The sequence below is a fragment of the Mastomys coucha genome, unplaced genomic scaffold (genome assembly GCF_008632895.1).
Source record: "Mastomys coucha isolate ucsf_1 unplaced genomic scaffold, UCSF_Mcou_1 pScaffold20, whole genome shotgun sequence".
NCBI classification, from domain to species: Eukaryota; Metazoa; Chordata; class Mammalia; order Rodentia; family Muridae; genus Mastomys; species Mastomys coucha.
The window spans coordinates 121,770,258-121,787,641 of NW_022196903.1; the positions used below are offsets into that span (position 1 = coordinate 121,770,258).

The following is a 17,384-nucleotide window of genomic DNA, read 5'->3' on the forward strand; positions in this document are numbered from 1 at the left end:
TAATGCCAAGTCAGACATTCTCACATTACAAGAGAAGAAGAAAAGCAAGGAGTTCCTTAAAGTCCCCTTCTGTAGTCAGAATGGAATTGTATCAGACTCTCACAATGACATGGCAGTGCAGCTGTCAGCTGGCTGTGAGTTCCAGGAGGCAGGAGGTGCACACTCATAGCATAGGGCTCAGACTCCTGCCCTAAGACCACTCAAGAAGCAGGGGACAGTGCATATGAGGGTCTCACAGCTCACTTAAGACTCAGTAAGCCTCCTCAGTTGTCTCTGATGACAGCCATTTTACTCAACACCAGGTTGAGCACAGGGTTCTGCACCACTGTCTGTTTATTATTTATTTATTTATTTATTTATTTATTTATTTATTTATTTATTTATTTGGGCTCATGAATTTGAGGCAATTACTCCATTAGCAAACTATGTTCCTGTCGTTTCATGCTTTGCCTAGACTGAAGATTTTAGCAATTACACAATATTTTTCCATCTTGAGTCATGATATTTTACAACCAAATATAGAAAATTCACGAAAATGGTCTCAACTTTTAGTACACAAAACTTTCAGCTTATATAAGGGCCTCAAGCCTTAGTACTTAAGGAACACACACAAATGCTTATTTGTGATGCTTGTTTCTGCTCATAGCCCCCTTCCCTTGCCAGGGCCTTAGGTGGGGAGTGTGTGAAGAAACTCTGCAAATATTTAGGTGGCTTATAACCACCTGATAACCTGGTAACCAATGGAAAATGTGGGGATGTGTTAGAAAGGTCAGGAAGGAGAAGGCTGATATTCTTAGCAGAAGTTTCATATGGTGCTTTGGGGACACTGAGGTTTAGCTAAGTTCTGAAGGTGTCTGTGGCTTCCAGGAATCCACAGTGGCCCTGTGAAATGTAACAGTTCTGAGGTGTGATGTTTTCTTTAGCAGGTACTGGCAAAGGTGTGGAGTGACCAGAAGTGCCAAGAGCCTGGTGTGTCTGTGGGCAGCATGCAGCATGCAGTAAGCTGAGATCATTTTGCCCGATAGAGAATCCAGAGAACAACATCGAATTCCCATAATCATTTCCACAGCAATATCCCTTAATCATTATTGAACATACAGAAATAAAGCCCTCTGAGAATTCATACTTGGGGAATCTATCTAGCCATCTCAACGTGGATTGTGGATGGGAGGGAATGTTGTCAATTTTGTTAAAGAACTTCCATTTCAGTGGATAGCCCGAGAAGGCAGCTTCAGCCACCCATCCTTGAGAAGCCAATTTAAATAGCCAAACTAGTAGTGTGTGTATGGGGCAGGGGATCAGAAAAGAGAGACTTCTTCAATGTGGCAACAATGGGAAGAAGAACACAAAGATTAGTGACCCTGCCCCTGCCAAATCACAGTTTTGGAGCCCACAGAACATAAAGGAAACAGTGTGTTCCAAGTGCAGTTCCCAGGCAGGTGCTAGGAGAGTGAGACTTGGAAAAGATCTGAGGAGTGTCTTTATTTCCACCTTGGTAATTGGTAAAGAGTTCCCTTGGGTAAAGAGCATTTGCAAAGCCCGAGCAGCTCACTTGGTTTGCAAATGCTTAAACCGATGTCAGAACTGGGCATAGTGGCACACATGACTTTGATCCCAGCACTAGGGAGGCAGAGGCAGGTGGATCTCTGTTAGTTTAAGGTCAGCTTGGCCTACAGAGTAAGTTCCAGAACAGCCAGGGTTACATAAAGGGACCTTGTCTTAAGAAACAACAACAACAACAATAAACCAACCTGAAAATAATCCAATAAAATAACAAAGGGAGAAAATATTGTACACAGATCCAAAGAAACAGGGAAAGATGGCTCCATCAAAAAGATGCCTCATAGACTAAGGTGTCACAGATGTGTGAGCTGCTCGACAGATTTTTTTTTTTTTTTTTTTCGTATCCTTGCCTGTCCTGGAACTCACTCTGTAGACCAGTCTGGCCTTGAACTCAGAAATCCACCTGCCTGTGCCTCCCAAGTGCTGGGATTAGAAGTGTGTTCCACCACCACCTGGCTTGCTTGATAGATTTAAAAAAGAAATGTACTAATGGGAGACAGGAAATGATGAAAGAACAAAATTTTCTAACAATATAATTAGAAGCAAACAGGAAGACAAAAAGCATTTGGTCAACTTAGTGAATGCAGAGGCGAAGCAGCACTTGGCAAGATTATGCACCACTCCTGCTGAGGTGTTTATCAAATCAGGGGAAAGCCCATCTGTGAAGACAGTGGCAGACTAGAGAGATGGCTCTGTGGGACGAGGTTCCTCCCTCTGGGCCTGAAGATCTGAGTTCAATTGTCAGGACCCATCTGATGGAGAGGGATGGCTTCCACAGCTGTCCTCTGTGCTCTGACCTCCACAAGCACATTAAGGAACTCATGTGTGTCATGCTTGCACACACAAACTCAATTAGTCTGTCAGTCAAAATCAATCAATCACTCAATCAATGTGTTAAAACATTTTTTAAATCTAAAAGCCAGTGACTAACATCATACTCAGTGATGTAAGACTGAAAACATTTTCTCTAAAGCTGGAGGGTGTGCCCAATCCGCTTCTGTTTACGAGGACATGGGGACACATCGAAGTGAACACGTGACACACTTGCTGTGTTTGACTGTGCTTCCTACTTGCACTGCAGAGCAGAGGTGGGGCACTTCCTGTATTGCATTTTCTAGCATTTGCATGAAGAGTTCCACGGTCTGCACAGCTGAAACCATGGGAATTTATATTCCCAGAGTTCTGGAAGCCAACGTCTACAGAGTGTTCTCAACGTTGACTTCATCTGAGGCCTCCCTCAGGATCTCAAACCGATCTACTGTTTCTCTATGTGCTTTCCTCCCCTGTATCCGTGCCCAAATCATTATGTTTTCAGTCTTAGTAGATTAGGGTATAATTTAACAGCTCCATTTCAACTAATGAAACAAGACTCTGTCTCCAGTACATTTTTATTCTGAGGCATCAAGGTAGTTTTTATCATTAACACTCTGGAACATTTGTGTATTTAATACTTGTCTGTGTTTGTGCATATGTGTGTGTGTGTGTGTGTGTGTGTGTGTGTGTGTGTGCGCGCGCGCTCGCGCGCACATGCTATGACATATGAACTTGAGAGGTTAAAATTTTCAAACTGTACTGTGAGAATTTATCTGTTAGTTGAACTCAGTGGGAGATCGACTCCCAGAACCTAAAAACAATGGGAGGCCAGTTCCCAAGAACCCAGAAACAAGGGAACCAAGACGACTTGGCCTGAGAACTCAGAAACAACCTGGCCCAAAACAATTGCCAGGTGGCCAGCCCGCCCCTGGACCCTAGCAGGAGCCAGCACCAATCAGAAACCACCCCGTACCTTCCCCCTACCCCAGTCTTCCCTTTTGCCCCAGCAACTACACAAGAATAAAAGGCTTCCTAAGACCTTGCTCAAGGCCAGACTCCTCTATCCCTGCGAGGGATATGAGTCTCACCCCAGCTAGCTGGAATAAAAAGCCTCTTGCAGATTGCATCAAGTCCGTGTCTTGGTGGTGTGTGGGGTCATCCCTCCTGGGATTTGAGTGTGGGGGTCTCTCCAGGAATCTCAAAAACTCATGAAAATTGGTTCTGTCTGTCCACCCTATGAGTTTTCGTGATCAAATGCTGGTCATCAGGTGTGGCTGTCAGTGTTGTCACCCTCTGAGCCATCTCTAAATGATTCTGTCTGTGTGTGTGAATCAATATCATAGCTGAGTGGATCATTACTGATCCTCACAGGATAAATAGCAAAGACTCATGACTTCTAAACACCAAGAAAACCATCGATTAGCATCAGACGTTAAAGGCAAACTTTGCTGAACAGGAAGCACTCTTCCTGATTTCTCCTATAATAAATTACACAAGTACTCATAAAACTTTTGAAATTATGATGAAACAAGACACTGGCTAAAAGCCTTTGATAGTCAAGGTTCAGAATTTTCCACTGCAGACAAGAGCAGGCCAGTTGTCACAGGAAATACAACCACAAAGGTCTCCAAAGAAGCAGGCTTTGTAATTATGGTCAGCAGACACATTAAACATTTGAGTACTAACAGGCCTATTAGCATCTGCATGGAGTTTGTGGACATCGATGATGTTTATTTCTGTAACAAATGGTTCTATAATTCTGTTATAAAAACAAAGATCATAGATGGGGAAAAGATGAGGACACAACCCTGGAATTCACTCTTCTTCAAGTCTCTTGTTAAGGCCTAGGTGGAATGTGAAGGCCTAAGGTAGAATATGAAGGCCTATGTAACAGTTACCTGGCCACCCTGTCATTAGAAGGAAACTTTCTCATATGTTTCTGCTATCACTAGAAAACTTTCTAATGCCGAGATTGATTAAATATTCTGTTATGTTCTGTGCCCTTGGAAACCAATCACGATAGAAGTCAATAAAACTGCTTTGTGTAGTTACCTACAACAAGCTTCAACCCGAACTGACCACCCAGCAGCACTTCCTGCACCTGTGTAAGCTTTTACTGTATAAGCTGTCCCTGGAATGGACCCCAACATAAGAGAGACACCTGCACCAGTATAAGAAACTATCTGAAATAAGACTTCTCTTTTGAGTAGCGGTCCGGTACAATTTAAACCCCCAAGAAGTCCCTGGGAACTGACATCCTACTTGGCAGAAAGGGACATGTACATGGTGTACTGGCTATTTTTGTGTGTCAACTTGACACAGGCTGGAGTTATCACAGAAGGGAGCTTCAGTTGGGGAAGTGCCTCCATGAGGTCCAGCTGTGGGGCATTTTCTCAATTAGTGATCAAGGGGGTAGGGCCCCTTGTGGGTGGTGCCATCCCTGGGCTGGAGGTCTTGGGCTCTATAATAGAGCAGGCTGAGCAAGCCAGGAGAAGCAAGCCAGTAAGAAACATCCCTCCATGGCCTCTGCATCAGCTCCTGCTTCCTGATCGGCTTGGATTCCAGTCCTGACTTCCTGTAGTGACCAACAGCAATGTGGAAGTGTAAGCTGAATAAACCCTTTCCACCCCAACTTGCTTCTTGGTCATGATGTTTGTGCAGGAATAGAAACCCTGACTAAGACACATGGGTAATCGGGTAATCGATATCTTGGTTAAGTTAGCAAGTTAAGACATGAATATTAGATAAGTCCCATCCTGATTGACAAGTTAGGACACGGATTTTGGACAAGGCAAGTCCCCTGCCACAGTTGAACACCCCAACAATGGGAGCAGGATAAATGTACAACCAAGACATGTTCCTAAGGAAATCCCCTAAATCCTGACCGGTGAAATAACACAGATATTTGTGGATTTGGGGCTTAAAAATCCTGTAGGATCTTAACTCAGGGTCATAGTTCAGTTCCCGAATCTGGACCATGGCCTGGTTGACCAGCCCTTAATAAACTATCCCAGTCTTAATAAACTATCCCAGTCTGACTGAGGTCGGTGTCCTTGTGGTTTGTGAGGCAATTCCTAGACCCCAACATCCCCTTTTATAACAATATGGCCCCCTTATTGGGTGGTCAACCATTCGGTAAACAGTCACTACACACATTACAAGCCTCATTATTTGTTGGGAGGGTTGCATGTAAAAATTGAAGTATAGAATACACATCATGTAAGATGGTGTACCTACAAAGCTGGACTCCTGGGATTAAAAACAAAGGCGGGGCGGGGAGTGCTCATGTGATGTTGTGTGGGTGGATGGCTGTGTTGTTAGTAAAAGAGGGAAAGTGGAGAAAGTACCAGAAGCCCAGGACGTCCCAAACCGGTGACCAAGAGTCCTCGGTTGTGAGTATACCGTGAGACAGAAAATTACATAGACATATGTATTTTCCTTATCATAGAATATATGGTGAGTTCACAGGAAGGGCAAATGCCGATAACCTCTGAACCTCATATCACCGTTACCTCTGAGAGTTACCTCTGTTACACAGAAAGCAGGGGATCTCATCAGCACGCGTTTTTCCTTGACTCCTCAGGTTCCTTTCTGTGCAGCTTTCCCGTGTGAACTTCTGTGCTGTTTGTTCTCCAGAAATGACAGGTGTATCCGCGTCAGATTTCTTCGTTATTTAACACTTACCCTTTCCGTTGCTTTAACTTGGCTGACAGGTAGCTTTATACCCTATCGCCTCGTTCAGATTTCATTGTCCTACCTGTCTCTGCTAACTGGGGCTCATTTACTCTCTCTGTTCTCATGCTTCGTTCTTCTAATCTAGGCTATTGCAGAAATCCTCTTACCAAAGTCAAAGCTGTCCATAACTTAACTATGATAAGGTTGCCAAATGACTTTATCTAATTTATCCTAAAATATTTATTTGGATGCAAAGTCTCCATCAGCTTTCGTATTTGTTTCCCCTGATTCTGGTGCAGTTTGTGGTAAAGGAACATCAGAGCCATGTCTATGCAAAGCCCACAGCAAGCCATTCCCATAATTAAGCGCTGACTGTGGAAATGTCAGGGATCTGCTGGCTGAAGGTTCTTTCCCTCCACCTGGATAGGCAAGAGCTCTGCCATTTCTGGTCCTGGCAGTTTTTGCTTCCCTGCAAAAGAAGCAAGCCACAGGAACCTTCTGGGAATCAGCAGCAATTGGCGTCCTCTAGTGTTCAGTCTTTGAGCAGACTTCTAAGACCAGGACTCAGCACTCAAGTACAGACCCCATGGCTCCTGACCTTTGGCAGAAACCTGTGTTACAGCTCTCAGCCCCGGGTCTGAAACCCTTGTCTGTGAAGACTTGGTAGCTCTGCAGGACTCTTCTGGCAGCAAGGCCCTGAGATTTCTCCTCTCTCTCCTTGTAGCCCTTCATGCTTCCTCAGCCTCACCTCTGCCCCCTCTGTCCTCTTTCTCCTCCTTCCTGCCCTGACTGTACACAAACCGATCAACTGCTGCTTCTTCAGCTGCCCAGCAGCAGCTGCCTTGCTGTGTTCACAGCGTGACCGCCTGCACTCAGCGGTCCCTGCCTCTGCTCTTCTGTGTCCTGTGCTGTGTCTCTATTCTCTGCTCTCCCTGCTGCTACCTCCCTAGTGTTACCAGCCCAGCCTGAACTGCTTAGAGAAGGCGTGAAAAGTCGTCCACCCCAGGGATGATTTTGAGGACTGATGTTCAATGGGGGGGGGGGGGGGGGGGGGGGGAGAGGCAGCACAGGAGGGCATCTGACAGACTTGGTGAGGCAGAGCAACCTTCCTAAGTAGCTTGAGAAAAGGCCTTGGGACCAGTCACGACCATCGGTTTCTGACAGCAATTTGTTTGGACCAATCACAGTCTTGACTCTTGCACCAATCAGAGACTTTGAGGCTTATGTTTTGGACCAATCACAGGCTGGACTCTTAGCATCAGCCATAGAAGTGTGTTGGTCCACCAGGGAGGTATTTCTCCTCCGCGGTAAGTGCTGGGTCATCTAGAGCTCAGCGAACCTTCCAATAGCAAAGAGCCTGTTTAAAATTGTCCCTGATAGCTAAACCAAGCTTAGTGATTTGATACAACCAATGGTGTGTGTGCGTGTGTGTATGTGTGTGTGTGTGTGTGTGTGTGTGTGTTGGATGGAGGGATATGGGAGTGAATGTATGTGTGTGTTCATTCTTGAGTCTTAAGTGTGGGTACACCTGTCTAGGGTACACACGTGATGGTAAGAGAACAACTGTGGGCACGAATCCTCTCACCTTTCTACTTTGTTTACAGCCGTTTTGTTTTGTTTTGTTTTGTTTTGTTTCTGCCCCATTAGCCAGACTGAGAGGACCAAGACCTTCTGCAGACTGCCCTGTGTTTAACTCCCTTCTCCTTATAGAGCCACACAGATATTACAGATGTTTTCACTTCTGCATAGCTCTTGCATGTGTCCTGGGGATCCCAAGTCAGGTCAACATGCTTTGTGACAAGTGTTTTTATGCACAAGGCCATCTCCTCAGTCTACAAATTATATATATATATATACATATATATATATATATATACACATATATACATATATATACATATATATACAAATTATATATATGTATATATATATACATATTATATACATATATATATATATATATATATATATATATATATTTTTTTTTTTGAGACAGGGTTTCTCTGTGTAGCCCTGGCTGTCCTGGAACTCACTCTGTAGCCCAGGATGGCCTTGAACTCAGAAAACCTGCCTCCGCCTCCCAAGTGCTGGGATTAAAGGCGTGTACCACCACTGCCCAGCCACAAATGATATCTTACATCATGGCCTGTAAGTCAGGTATCTGAGATAGCTGAGCTGGAAAGTGAAGATGCTGCAAGCCTAAGAAAGACGGAGGAGCTTGGATTACAGTTCTGGTGGCAGAGTGCCTGCCCAATGTATGAGACCTCCAAGTTTGAGCCATAGAGCAAGAGAGAAAGAGGGGAGGGGTGGAAGAGGAGGGCAGGGAAGAGGTGAGGGATAGAGAGGAGGGGAGAAGACACAAGAAACACTTGTTATACATATACATGTACGAATCACAATGTGCACACTGAGTTCTCTTGCTTTGCCTCTGTTTTATTCCTGGATCCACTGGCACACACTACAGCATTGGCAATGTTGTCTGCTTTAGTAGGGGAAGAGAACACAGAGAGTTAAACCTTACAATGCCAGCTCTAGCACATCCTAGACGTTAGTTCACTGCAAGAGTCACTAGGCTAAGGCTGGAATCAATTAGGAACACAGTACAACCCTACCACAGCCTTCATTGCACTTCACACAGGAAGTATGCGCTGAAGGAGGCTCCCATGTCCATGTCTGGGTCTCCAGACTGATTACAGAGGCAGTCCTGAGAGCTTACTAGAGAGTGAGGGCTCTGCCTCATTTTAATATACGGATGAGCTCATCACTTGATAACAGTACCGAGGGACGAGGGAGCCTCTGAGGTCAGGCTTGGGTGAAGGAAGACTCCAGAAGTGAGCCTTTGGAGGCTCTGGTTCGGCCTTGGTCCCTCTTTGTCTCACTCTTCTGCTTCTGGTTGCCACATGTTCTCCATCATCACATCCTGTGTTTCTGTGGGCTGAGAAACGGCTTTAACAGGGCTGAAAATGCTGAAGCTGGGCCAAAGATATTCCTCCTGCTTTAAGTTTTTCTCTCAGCTATTTGGAATAGAGATATAAAGTCCACTTAACACACCCTGGAGAGAAGGAGAAAAAGGAAGAGGAGGAGGAAGAGAAGAGGATATACTTCCGGATATGTGTAACATTCCTCTGAAGCATTCCTGAATACAGAACAATATTGTCACAACTCTAGTTTGCAGTGTGAACCTGGGCAAGTGGGACCTAGGAAAGGGCAGGACAAAAGTCTCATGTAATAGCCAACTTTACTTAGAGCATCAGACAATGTATGTATATTCTGAGGGTTGAGCAAGGTCATATGAGCAAGGCTCACATGAGTTCAAGCTATGTATAATCACAGGGCAAGGTGTATACAGCTTTGAGGACAACCTATTCATCTGAAAAGTTAGCTAGTGGGTACTCTGAAGTAAATTCACTCCTATTTACTACACTTGGGAGGGGCACAAAGCACATCGTTCCAAGAACAACCCTTTACTTTGGAGGGCTGAATTCCCAGGACTCTTGTCCTGTTCTCTTGGAGTTTTCCCATGGGCAATCTGACTTCTCACCCAGCTTTATTCATGGACTATGGTCTGACAAATATAGTGTTGATATTCCAGAGTGTCTGAGCAATGAACAAGGTTTTTAACCTTTCAGGTAACACAACCTATGTGCTTCCTGAGAAGCAATCAGGAGGATTGGATGTTGTCCAAATAATTTATCTTTTGAGCTTACAACACTGGGAGGCCAGGGTCCTTCCCCAGCAGGGAGAAGTGGGGGCAGAGTGTCATTGCTGACAGGGTCGTCCACAGAGGATAGCAGGAAATAAGACGATATAAGGAGGGAAGGGGAGTGAGTCAGGAGATGTTCAAGGGAATCTCCCAGCTCTGGCTGACTAGCAACCCAGAGCTTCTTTATTTATACAGGTTTCGCAGAACACAGACGAACTAGTGATTACTCAAGTGGTACAGAGTATGTGCTTGATTTCATTTCATGTCCAGGGTTACACGTTCAGGCACAATTAGAGAACAGAACAGATTTTACTTTTATTATCAACCCTACAACTGCAGTTTAAAGAATGTCACATCCAAAGCAAACACATTTATTTTGTGACAGCCTGCTTTTAGGATGGCATTGTTTACCATTTAAGAGCACTCCAGACAAACAGGAAACATCTAAATCGGTCTTTGTATGAATAGCAAACATTAGTACCTAACTCCTATGCTATAAAGCAGAAAAGTTTTACTTTACTGACCCTATCTTATTCTCTGAGTTCTGTTTCTCCAGGGGTACACCCTGTACAACCCCCCTATTTTTAAACTACATTTTAAATAAGCTCTAAGCCTATAATAAAAAAGAGGCCTTGAATCTGTAACCTATTCTCCTGGCCAGTCAGAGTTCATCAGTGGTCTCTGTTTGCCCTGCACCAGTTACACTGTTTGGGTTGGCTTAGGGGCCAAAGATTCCTGGAGTAATGGCTCCTCTAGCTGTGTGCTCAGTGACCTCCAGAACATAAGGAAGACTTGCAAATAGCGGCCAGATAAAGGTAATTAAAGAGTTTTCTAAAAAGAGTCAGATATCATTTTCTTGGCAGAAGACATAAAGCGAATCATAACACAGATAGTCCCCAAGAATGTAACATGCAGAGACCAAAATCCAAAAGTTAGAAAGACAGCGATTGCAGTAATCTCTCAGCTTCACTGGAACTGTGTCAAGCACTCTGCCGGCTTCATGAGTCTCCCTGTTTCCAGTGGCTACGGCTGTGCCACTGGACTTTGTAGCATCCTTTCTCTGTGCCCCCACCTTTCTCAGTGTGTATTCCTGTCTGTCCTAGAACTCTCTATGTAGTCCAGGGTAGCCTCAAGTTCACAGAGATCTGCTTGCCTCCTGAGTGCTAGGATTCAAGATGTTCTCCACCAAGTCCAGCAATTTTTAACACTCTTGACATCTTGCCAACATCTTCCCACAGGCTATATTATTTTAATCAGATTCTAACTAGGTCACAATGCCAATTCACTTTTTCTATTTACTTTATTGTAAGAATACAACACAGTATTTCTCTTTTAAATTTTTTAAAATTAATTTTTGCTTTATATGTATGAGTGTTTGCCTATATGCTTAGGCACCACCAACCCTGGTGCCCAGGAAAGCCAGAGGAGAGCAAGGCATGGCTGTTACATTCCCTGGAAGTGGAGTTAGAGTGGACTGAAGGCTGCCACGTAGGTGCTGGGAACTTAGCCTGGGTCCTCGGAGAGTTCTCTCTCCAGCTCCCTTTCTTTTGAAATTTTAAGTACACAATAGATAACTAGAGACAGCAGGTGCAGTGTAGTACATTCTCACTGTAGCTGTCCAGCAGCTACACAAACCGGGTTCCTAAAAGAAAGGTAGGGGCCTGGAAATGGGGGAATCGTAGGGCGAGAGAAATTAATAACAAGACCAAGTCAAAATATTCCGATCAAGGTCCAAACTGTACTTAGGAGAATCAGCCTTCTATAAGAAATAAAGCCATTTCTCTCAATGTCGGAATCTCATCGCGTCATTAGCATCTAGTTACCAGTAGAAACCTGCCAAGCAGGAGCACTCAGCAACACAGCGGGTGGTGGCTCCTTGTGGGAACTCCAGAATTGGCAGAGAAGGGCAGGACAATAGAGTTCTCCTCTTCTCATAAAACCTCACCCTAGGTGGGTCAGCTCTGTCAGCAGAACAGGAACTGAGGGGGAAGGGTACACCCCGCCCCTCCTTATTCCCCCGGGACCATCTCTCCTTTATTTGATGTTCAAGTATGACTGCTGTGGATGCTTCCTGTGTGGGGAATCAGCCAGCGTTTGTTTTCCGTGAGTTGCTTGTTTATTTAGCATGAAGTCCTCCCGGCTCACTTGTTTCCTGAGCCATGTTTTTTTCTAAGCGCTGACTACCAATCCACCGCATGAATACCACACTTACACACGTAGCAGTTGGATTTGGGCCGGCTGCACGTCATGCAATGCTATTTTGAATAGTGCTTCAGTGAAGACAGAAATGGTCATCTCTCTTTAGGGCCTGAATTTTGATCATTTCAGATGAGCATCTAGAAGACAGATTGCTGGATCAAGCTGCGGTCCTATTTAATTTTTTGAGGAATTCCCATCGTTTTCCAGAGGCGGCACTATTCAGCATTTCCACAGTCGATGTTCAGGGCTCCAGCTTCTCTCACTTCTCTGTGAGACTTGCCTTCTTCTGTTTGGTCCATAAGCAGGAAGTGATTAGTCTTTGAATTGCACTAACTTCATGTTTGTGTTTCCTCTTTAAAACACTTTTGGCCATCTGCGCTTTTTTTGCTGTAGTGCCTAATGAAGTCCTTCACCCATTTTTATTTGGTTATTAAATTTGTAAAAAATTGTTAAATCACTCATAGAATCTCCTTGTATATTTGGATATATATGTAGCAGGGCAGGGGCCTCCCCAGTTGTCAAAAAACAAAACAAAACAAAACAAAGACAAAAAAACTAAGCCATTATGTTAATAGGATGCCACCCAGTGTTCAGATGCCTTCCATAGCAGATGGCCAAGTCCAGGCCACACATATAGTCCATGACACACAGACACATGGAAATCCTGAACCTAATCCTGGCAACAAAATATAAAGTTGGAGATGAGATGAACTCTTAGCGACGGGGTGCCTTGAAGGAGGTGGTGTCTATAGCTGAACGACTGATGGAGGGCCAATGGGCTAGGACCAGCGTCTTAGTACTCCTGTTGAGTTCTCTTCCTACCCTGACCTTGCTTCTCCTGGAGTCCTGCACTTAGAAGTCAGTGTCAAGCCTCGGAATTCTGGAGCCCCTAGCAGTTTGCCGGAGGATTGACTTTCGAGGCTGGTCAGTCACCACTGAGGAAGGCTACCTCCATGTACTGCGGTCCTCCAGCACTGGTATTCCGCTATGAATGTGGAGGACATCAGGGCAGAGTTATAGAGAGAGCACAAACAAACCAGGAGTGTACTGAGCAGCAGAGGGACCAGGCCGGTGGAGCTGCGGGTAGTGTGTTTCCATGAGTGACCCGCTGGGTGTGCGCGGATGAAAGCCTCTTCGGGGCTCCAGAGGATGCAGGTTCCATGGTCGCACAACACTCCAAAGCGTCCCTTTAACAGCCACAAAGCCTCTCGACCACTCGATCCCACTCGACCAGCCTGATCCCACTCGAATACCGCACTAGCTCGCACCACATTCTGCTCCCAAGCCTCACCACCTCATACTTGGCCCACTCACACCTACACGACCGCACTCTACACCCAAGACCCAAGACATGCTCCAGTTCCTTCCCATCCGCACCCTTATCTCTCTGGACTCTTTCTTTCTTTCTTTCTTTTTTTTTTTTTTTTTGGTTTTTTGAGACAGGGTTTCTCTGAGTAGCCCTGGCTGTCCTGGAACTCACTTTGTAGTTCGAGGCTCACCTGCCTCTGCCTCCCAAGTGCTGGGATTAAAGGAGTGCGCCACCACTGTCTGGCCATCTCTCTGGACTCTTAGGCTCCTTTTCGCTAGACTTGGACAAGTAAAGCCCCGAGCACCCATCCCCTCAGATCAGAAATGATGGATACAAAGGTTTGGGACTTATCCAATGTTTGTTTTTTACCTCCGAATCAGGCAAATAGTCCTTCATAGAACAGAAATGTGAACATGCCCAACAGAAATGTTTCGCAATGGTTCTTAAGTACTTCACAGAAAGATTGGAAACCAGCAGTGGGCTGGAGAAATGGTTCAGCTTTTAAAGGTTACCCCCTCCTCCTCTCCCTCCCTTTCTTTTCCTTAACAGGCTGTGCATACTTTAATAAAAAGAAAAATAAGATCTGTTAAAAAGATAAAGAAAGACTATTTTCATTTTCTAAACTTATTTGAAATCCAACTTTTAAATGTAAGCTGATCCTACTTAATTTTCTTTAGAAAACTAAGTACATTTCAATCAATTAATTTCAAGACCATTCCTGGAGTGGTGAGTCATGATATATTTTGAAAAATATAAAGTGCACCATCCTTGTTTCTGTAGGGGACAGGTCCTTGGTGTTCTTTACATCAGCTTTAGGTTTCAGAGCAGTGTGGGGCTACAGGAAATGTCCAGCCAAAGAGATGCATATTTCCCATGGGCCTCCTGCCCCACATCCTATATAGGGCATATACCAACTACCCTACATCCTGCATAGGGCATACACCTCCTTCCCCACATCCTACATAGGGCATATACCACCTGTCCTGTCACACAGCACTCGTCTACTTCGGTTGTGTCTGTATGATAGGCCTAAAACCTGATCACGGACCTGAGATGTATGCTTCAAAAGGAGTCAGTCTTTTGAGTCACTGACATCTCCTAGCTCTGAATGTGTTCCAGATTGGTCTCTGCTAAAGTCTATGGAGAGATCTGCATGCTTTCTTTATTCAGGCATAAAGGTGCCCTAATGCCACGTACACTTTGCGTGACGGCAGTATTTGAGGCATAAACTTCAAGGAAAGTCAGTCTCCTGCCTCCGCATTGTCGCCTGGCACCCCAAACTCAGAGGTAGCCCAGATATGTCCTTGTACTTGTGTGCTAGGGGCCCACCAAGATATCATTTCTTTACAGCAAGAAAGGGAAAATTCGGACATTGCTCTCTGACCTTCACCAATGTTCCAACGTCCTAGTTAAACCCTGGCTTGAAATGTTAAGCCATTCTAACTAATTGCCTCCAGCATTGTGGGTAGGGCATTAAAGCTTACAGAAAGAGAGACAGCATTGAGTATTCAGCATTCTAGATGCAGCAGTCAGCATTCAGCATTCGGACTCGCTCATACTTGGACTAGAACCAGAGCTTAGGTGGACTAAGATCTATGCAGTCCATAGCCCGGGGGGTGCAGCACCAGTTGAGATCCAAGAGAGTGAGCATTCGAGATTCGAGCCTCTACCCTCCTGGCTCATGTACCCACAGCCAGCCCACGCCCCCCCCCCCCCCCCCCCCCGGACTCTGGCCAGGTCCATGCAGCCCAAGTGTGCTTGGAGCCTGGGGGTGCTGTGCCAGTCCAGATGAGATAGCTGATGCTTTTAGATCTAGTGTGTTTTAGATGGCCTCAGATGTACCTCGACTACTGAGCTGCCAAATTTTTCATCTTTCTTTTGCAATGATTGTAAAAGCCTCATGTCATTTTTGAGAAATACACTCAGACCTTACACCACTCATGTCGAGTCTGTTTGTCAAAGCTGAATCCCGTACACACCTGGCCAGAACCTATTGTCCTGAGGAACAAGGGACCCCATAAGAAACCCCAGTCTGTGGCACCCTAACAATAATAATATTTCATAAATAGCTAAAACTGAGATTAAACATTATCTCCTGGCCTCCACAGTGTTTCAATAATCCTAATAGATTTCCTATCTGTATTTAGCTTGAAATCTTTACAAAGAAGCTGTCTTACCAGACAGGGTGTCTCAAGAGTTAAAGCTAGCAGTTAGGCACTAATTATCAGAGCAGTCCCACACAAGACAAAATTGTTTTACATGCCAGAGAGAAGTTGTAGGACTTCTGTCAATAATTATCTATGTTACAGCCAAGAAATGCTAGTATTCAACCTTCAGCTACTTGCCTCAGACAGACCCAGAGAATTTATCTAGGGGCTACCAAAACAGCCCAAGAAGAAGGACACCACTGTTCCTCCACTCTGCACCTGGCTGCTTGTTCTCACTGACCTTGATGTAGCCGTCTCCTGCCTACATGACTTCTGTCATTTGCCCTGTTCTCTGTATACTATAGAAGCCTGATTTTCACTTTGTACAAATTGCACTCACTCAGATACCACACTCTCGTGTCATTTCTGTTTGTCACTCACCAAATTCTTTGCCCACTAGGCCAGAACTTTTATCACCCCTCAAAACAAGGGGTCCCCAAAACAACCTAGTCCATCACACTGTCCCACATACTACATAGGGCATATACCACCTGGCCCACATCCTGCATAGGGCATATTCCACCTGGCCCACATCCTACATAGGGCATACACCTCCTGTCCCACACCCTACATAGGGCATACACCTCCTGTCCCACACCCTACATAGGGCATACACCTCCTGTCCCACATCCTACATAGGGCATATACCTCCTGCCCCACATCCTACATAGGGCATACACCTCCTGTCCCACATCCTACATAGAGCATATACCTCCTGCCCCACATCCTATATAGGGCATACACCTCCTGTCCCACATCCTACATAGGGCCCATAACTTACCATTCTCTCTTAAAGCTGAAGAGTGGGATCTATACACACAACACTCACTGTCTAACTGTCCCTGGGGAAGCAAGCTCATCTGCTGCTACCTTTTTGGCTGTCGTGAATCCTATTGCAGTGACTTTGAACCCTGCCTTCGCATCCTTCAGATATGCACTTGTAATAACCGGCATGGGTAACCCACTCGCAAGGACTCAGGAAGGAGGCCGCTGTAATAGCATGAGGTTGATTTTTATTTGAAACTGGTATACCAGGGTCAACTCTGTAATTGAGACCAGAGCGACCCCGAGGAAAAAAAGCACTGTTTTTATACAGACTTTTAGAGCGAGGAAACAAAGCACTCAGTTTTTATACAGGGTTTTACAGCTTACAATGTGGGCTGGTTACACTTTATCTTGTTCATTGTTCTTTAGTTTCTATTGACCTTTCTCCTCCCAGTTAGGATAACACACCTGTGACTCACAGAAGGGGTGGGGGAGATCTGCTCCCCTGGAGATGTCCCCAGGAAGCTGCATTCCTTGGGGATGGGTGTTTGTTTTGTGAGCTCTTGTAAAACCCCCTTTATCTTAAGGATAAGTGGACCTCCTTGCTTTCTGGCATTTTTTTATGAAGCATCCCGGTTTGATTAAATTTCTACACACTCCATGGATCACTTGGTGCTATCATTGACTCATTCAGTCAGTCTGTCATTGACTGATTGGATATTCAATAATCCATTTATATCTTTGCTTCTTTAGTAATGGGCCCTACTGTCTTCACAACAGCTTAGCCATTTTGCATTTCCACTAGCTGTATACCAGCTTCAAGTTCACCAACAACTGGCTCGGAAAACATCTCTTCTTTTTCCCTTTCTAACCAGTCAATCCCTTTGACCACTTTTGCATATATCAGACCAAGTGGAGTCAAAAGTGCTCTTAAAAGCCAGGTGTGGTAGAGCATGCCTTAGGTGGATCAGTGAGTTTGAGGCCACCCAGGCATATAATAGAGTGAATTACAGGACACCCAGGGCTACACAGAGAAACACTATCTTGAAAAACAAACAAACAAACAGCACTTCCCACACATTTCTTTTAAGTACAGTGCAGCCATTAGTGGTCAACCCCAGGGAGAGCAAGAGGAAATAACCCCCTGACT

At 45.0% G+C, this 17,384-nt stretch overlaps 1 protein-coding gene across 1 annotated transcript in view; it reads right to left on the bottom strand.

Moving 5' to 3' along the window:
- Positions 1-16,423, bottom strand: part of LOC116100008 (killer cell lectin-like receptor subfamily B member 1C) — a 62,075-nt gene extending 45,652 nt beyond the window's left edge. Inside the window, 3 exon segments of the mRNA XM_031384068.1 lie at positions 5,902-6,040; positions 12,991-13,227; positions 16,340-16,423. Coding sequence (XP_031239928.1) covers positions 5,902-6,040; positions 12,991-13,227; positions 16,340-16,423 — 460 coding nt within the window.
- Positions 16,424-17,384: the final 961 nt, after the last annotated feature.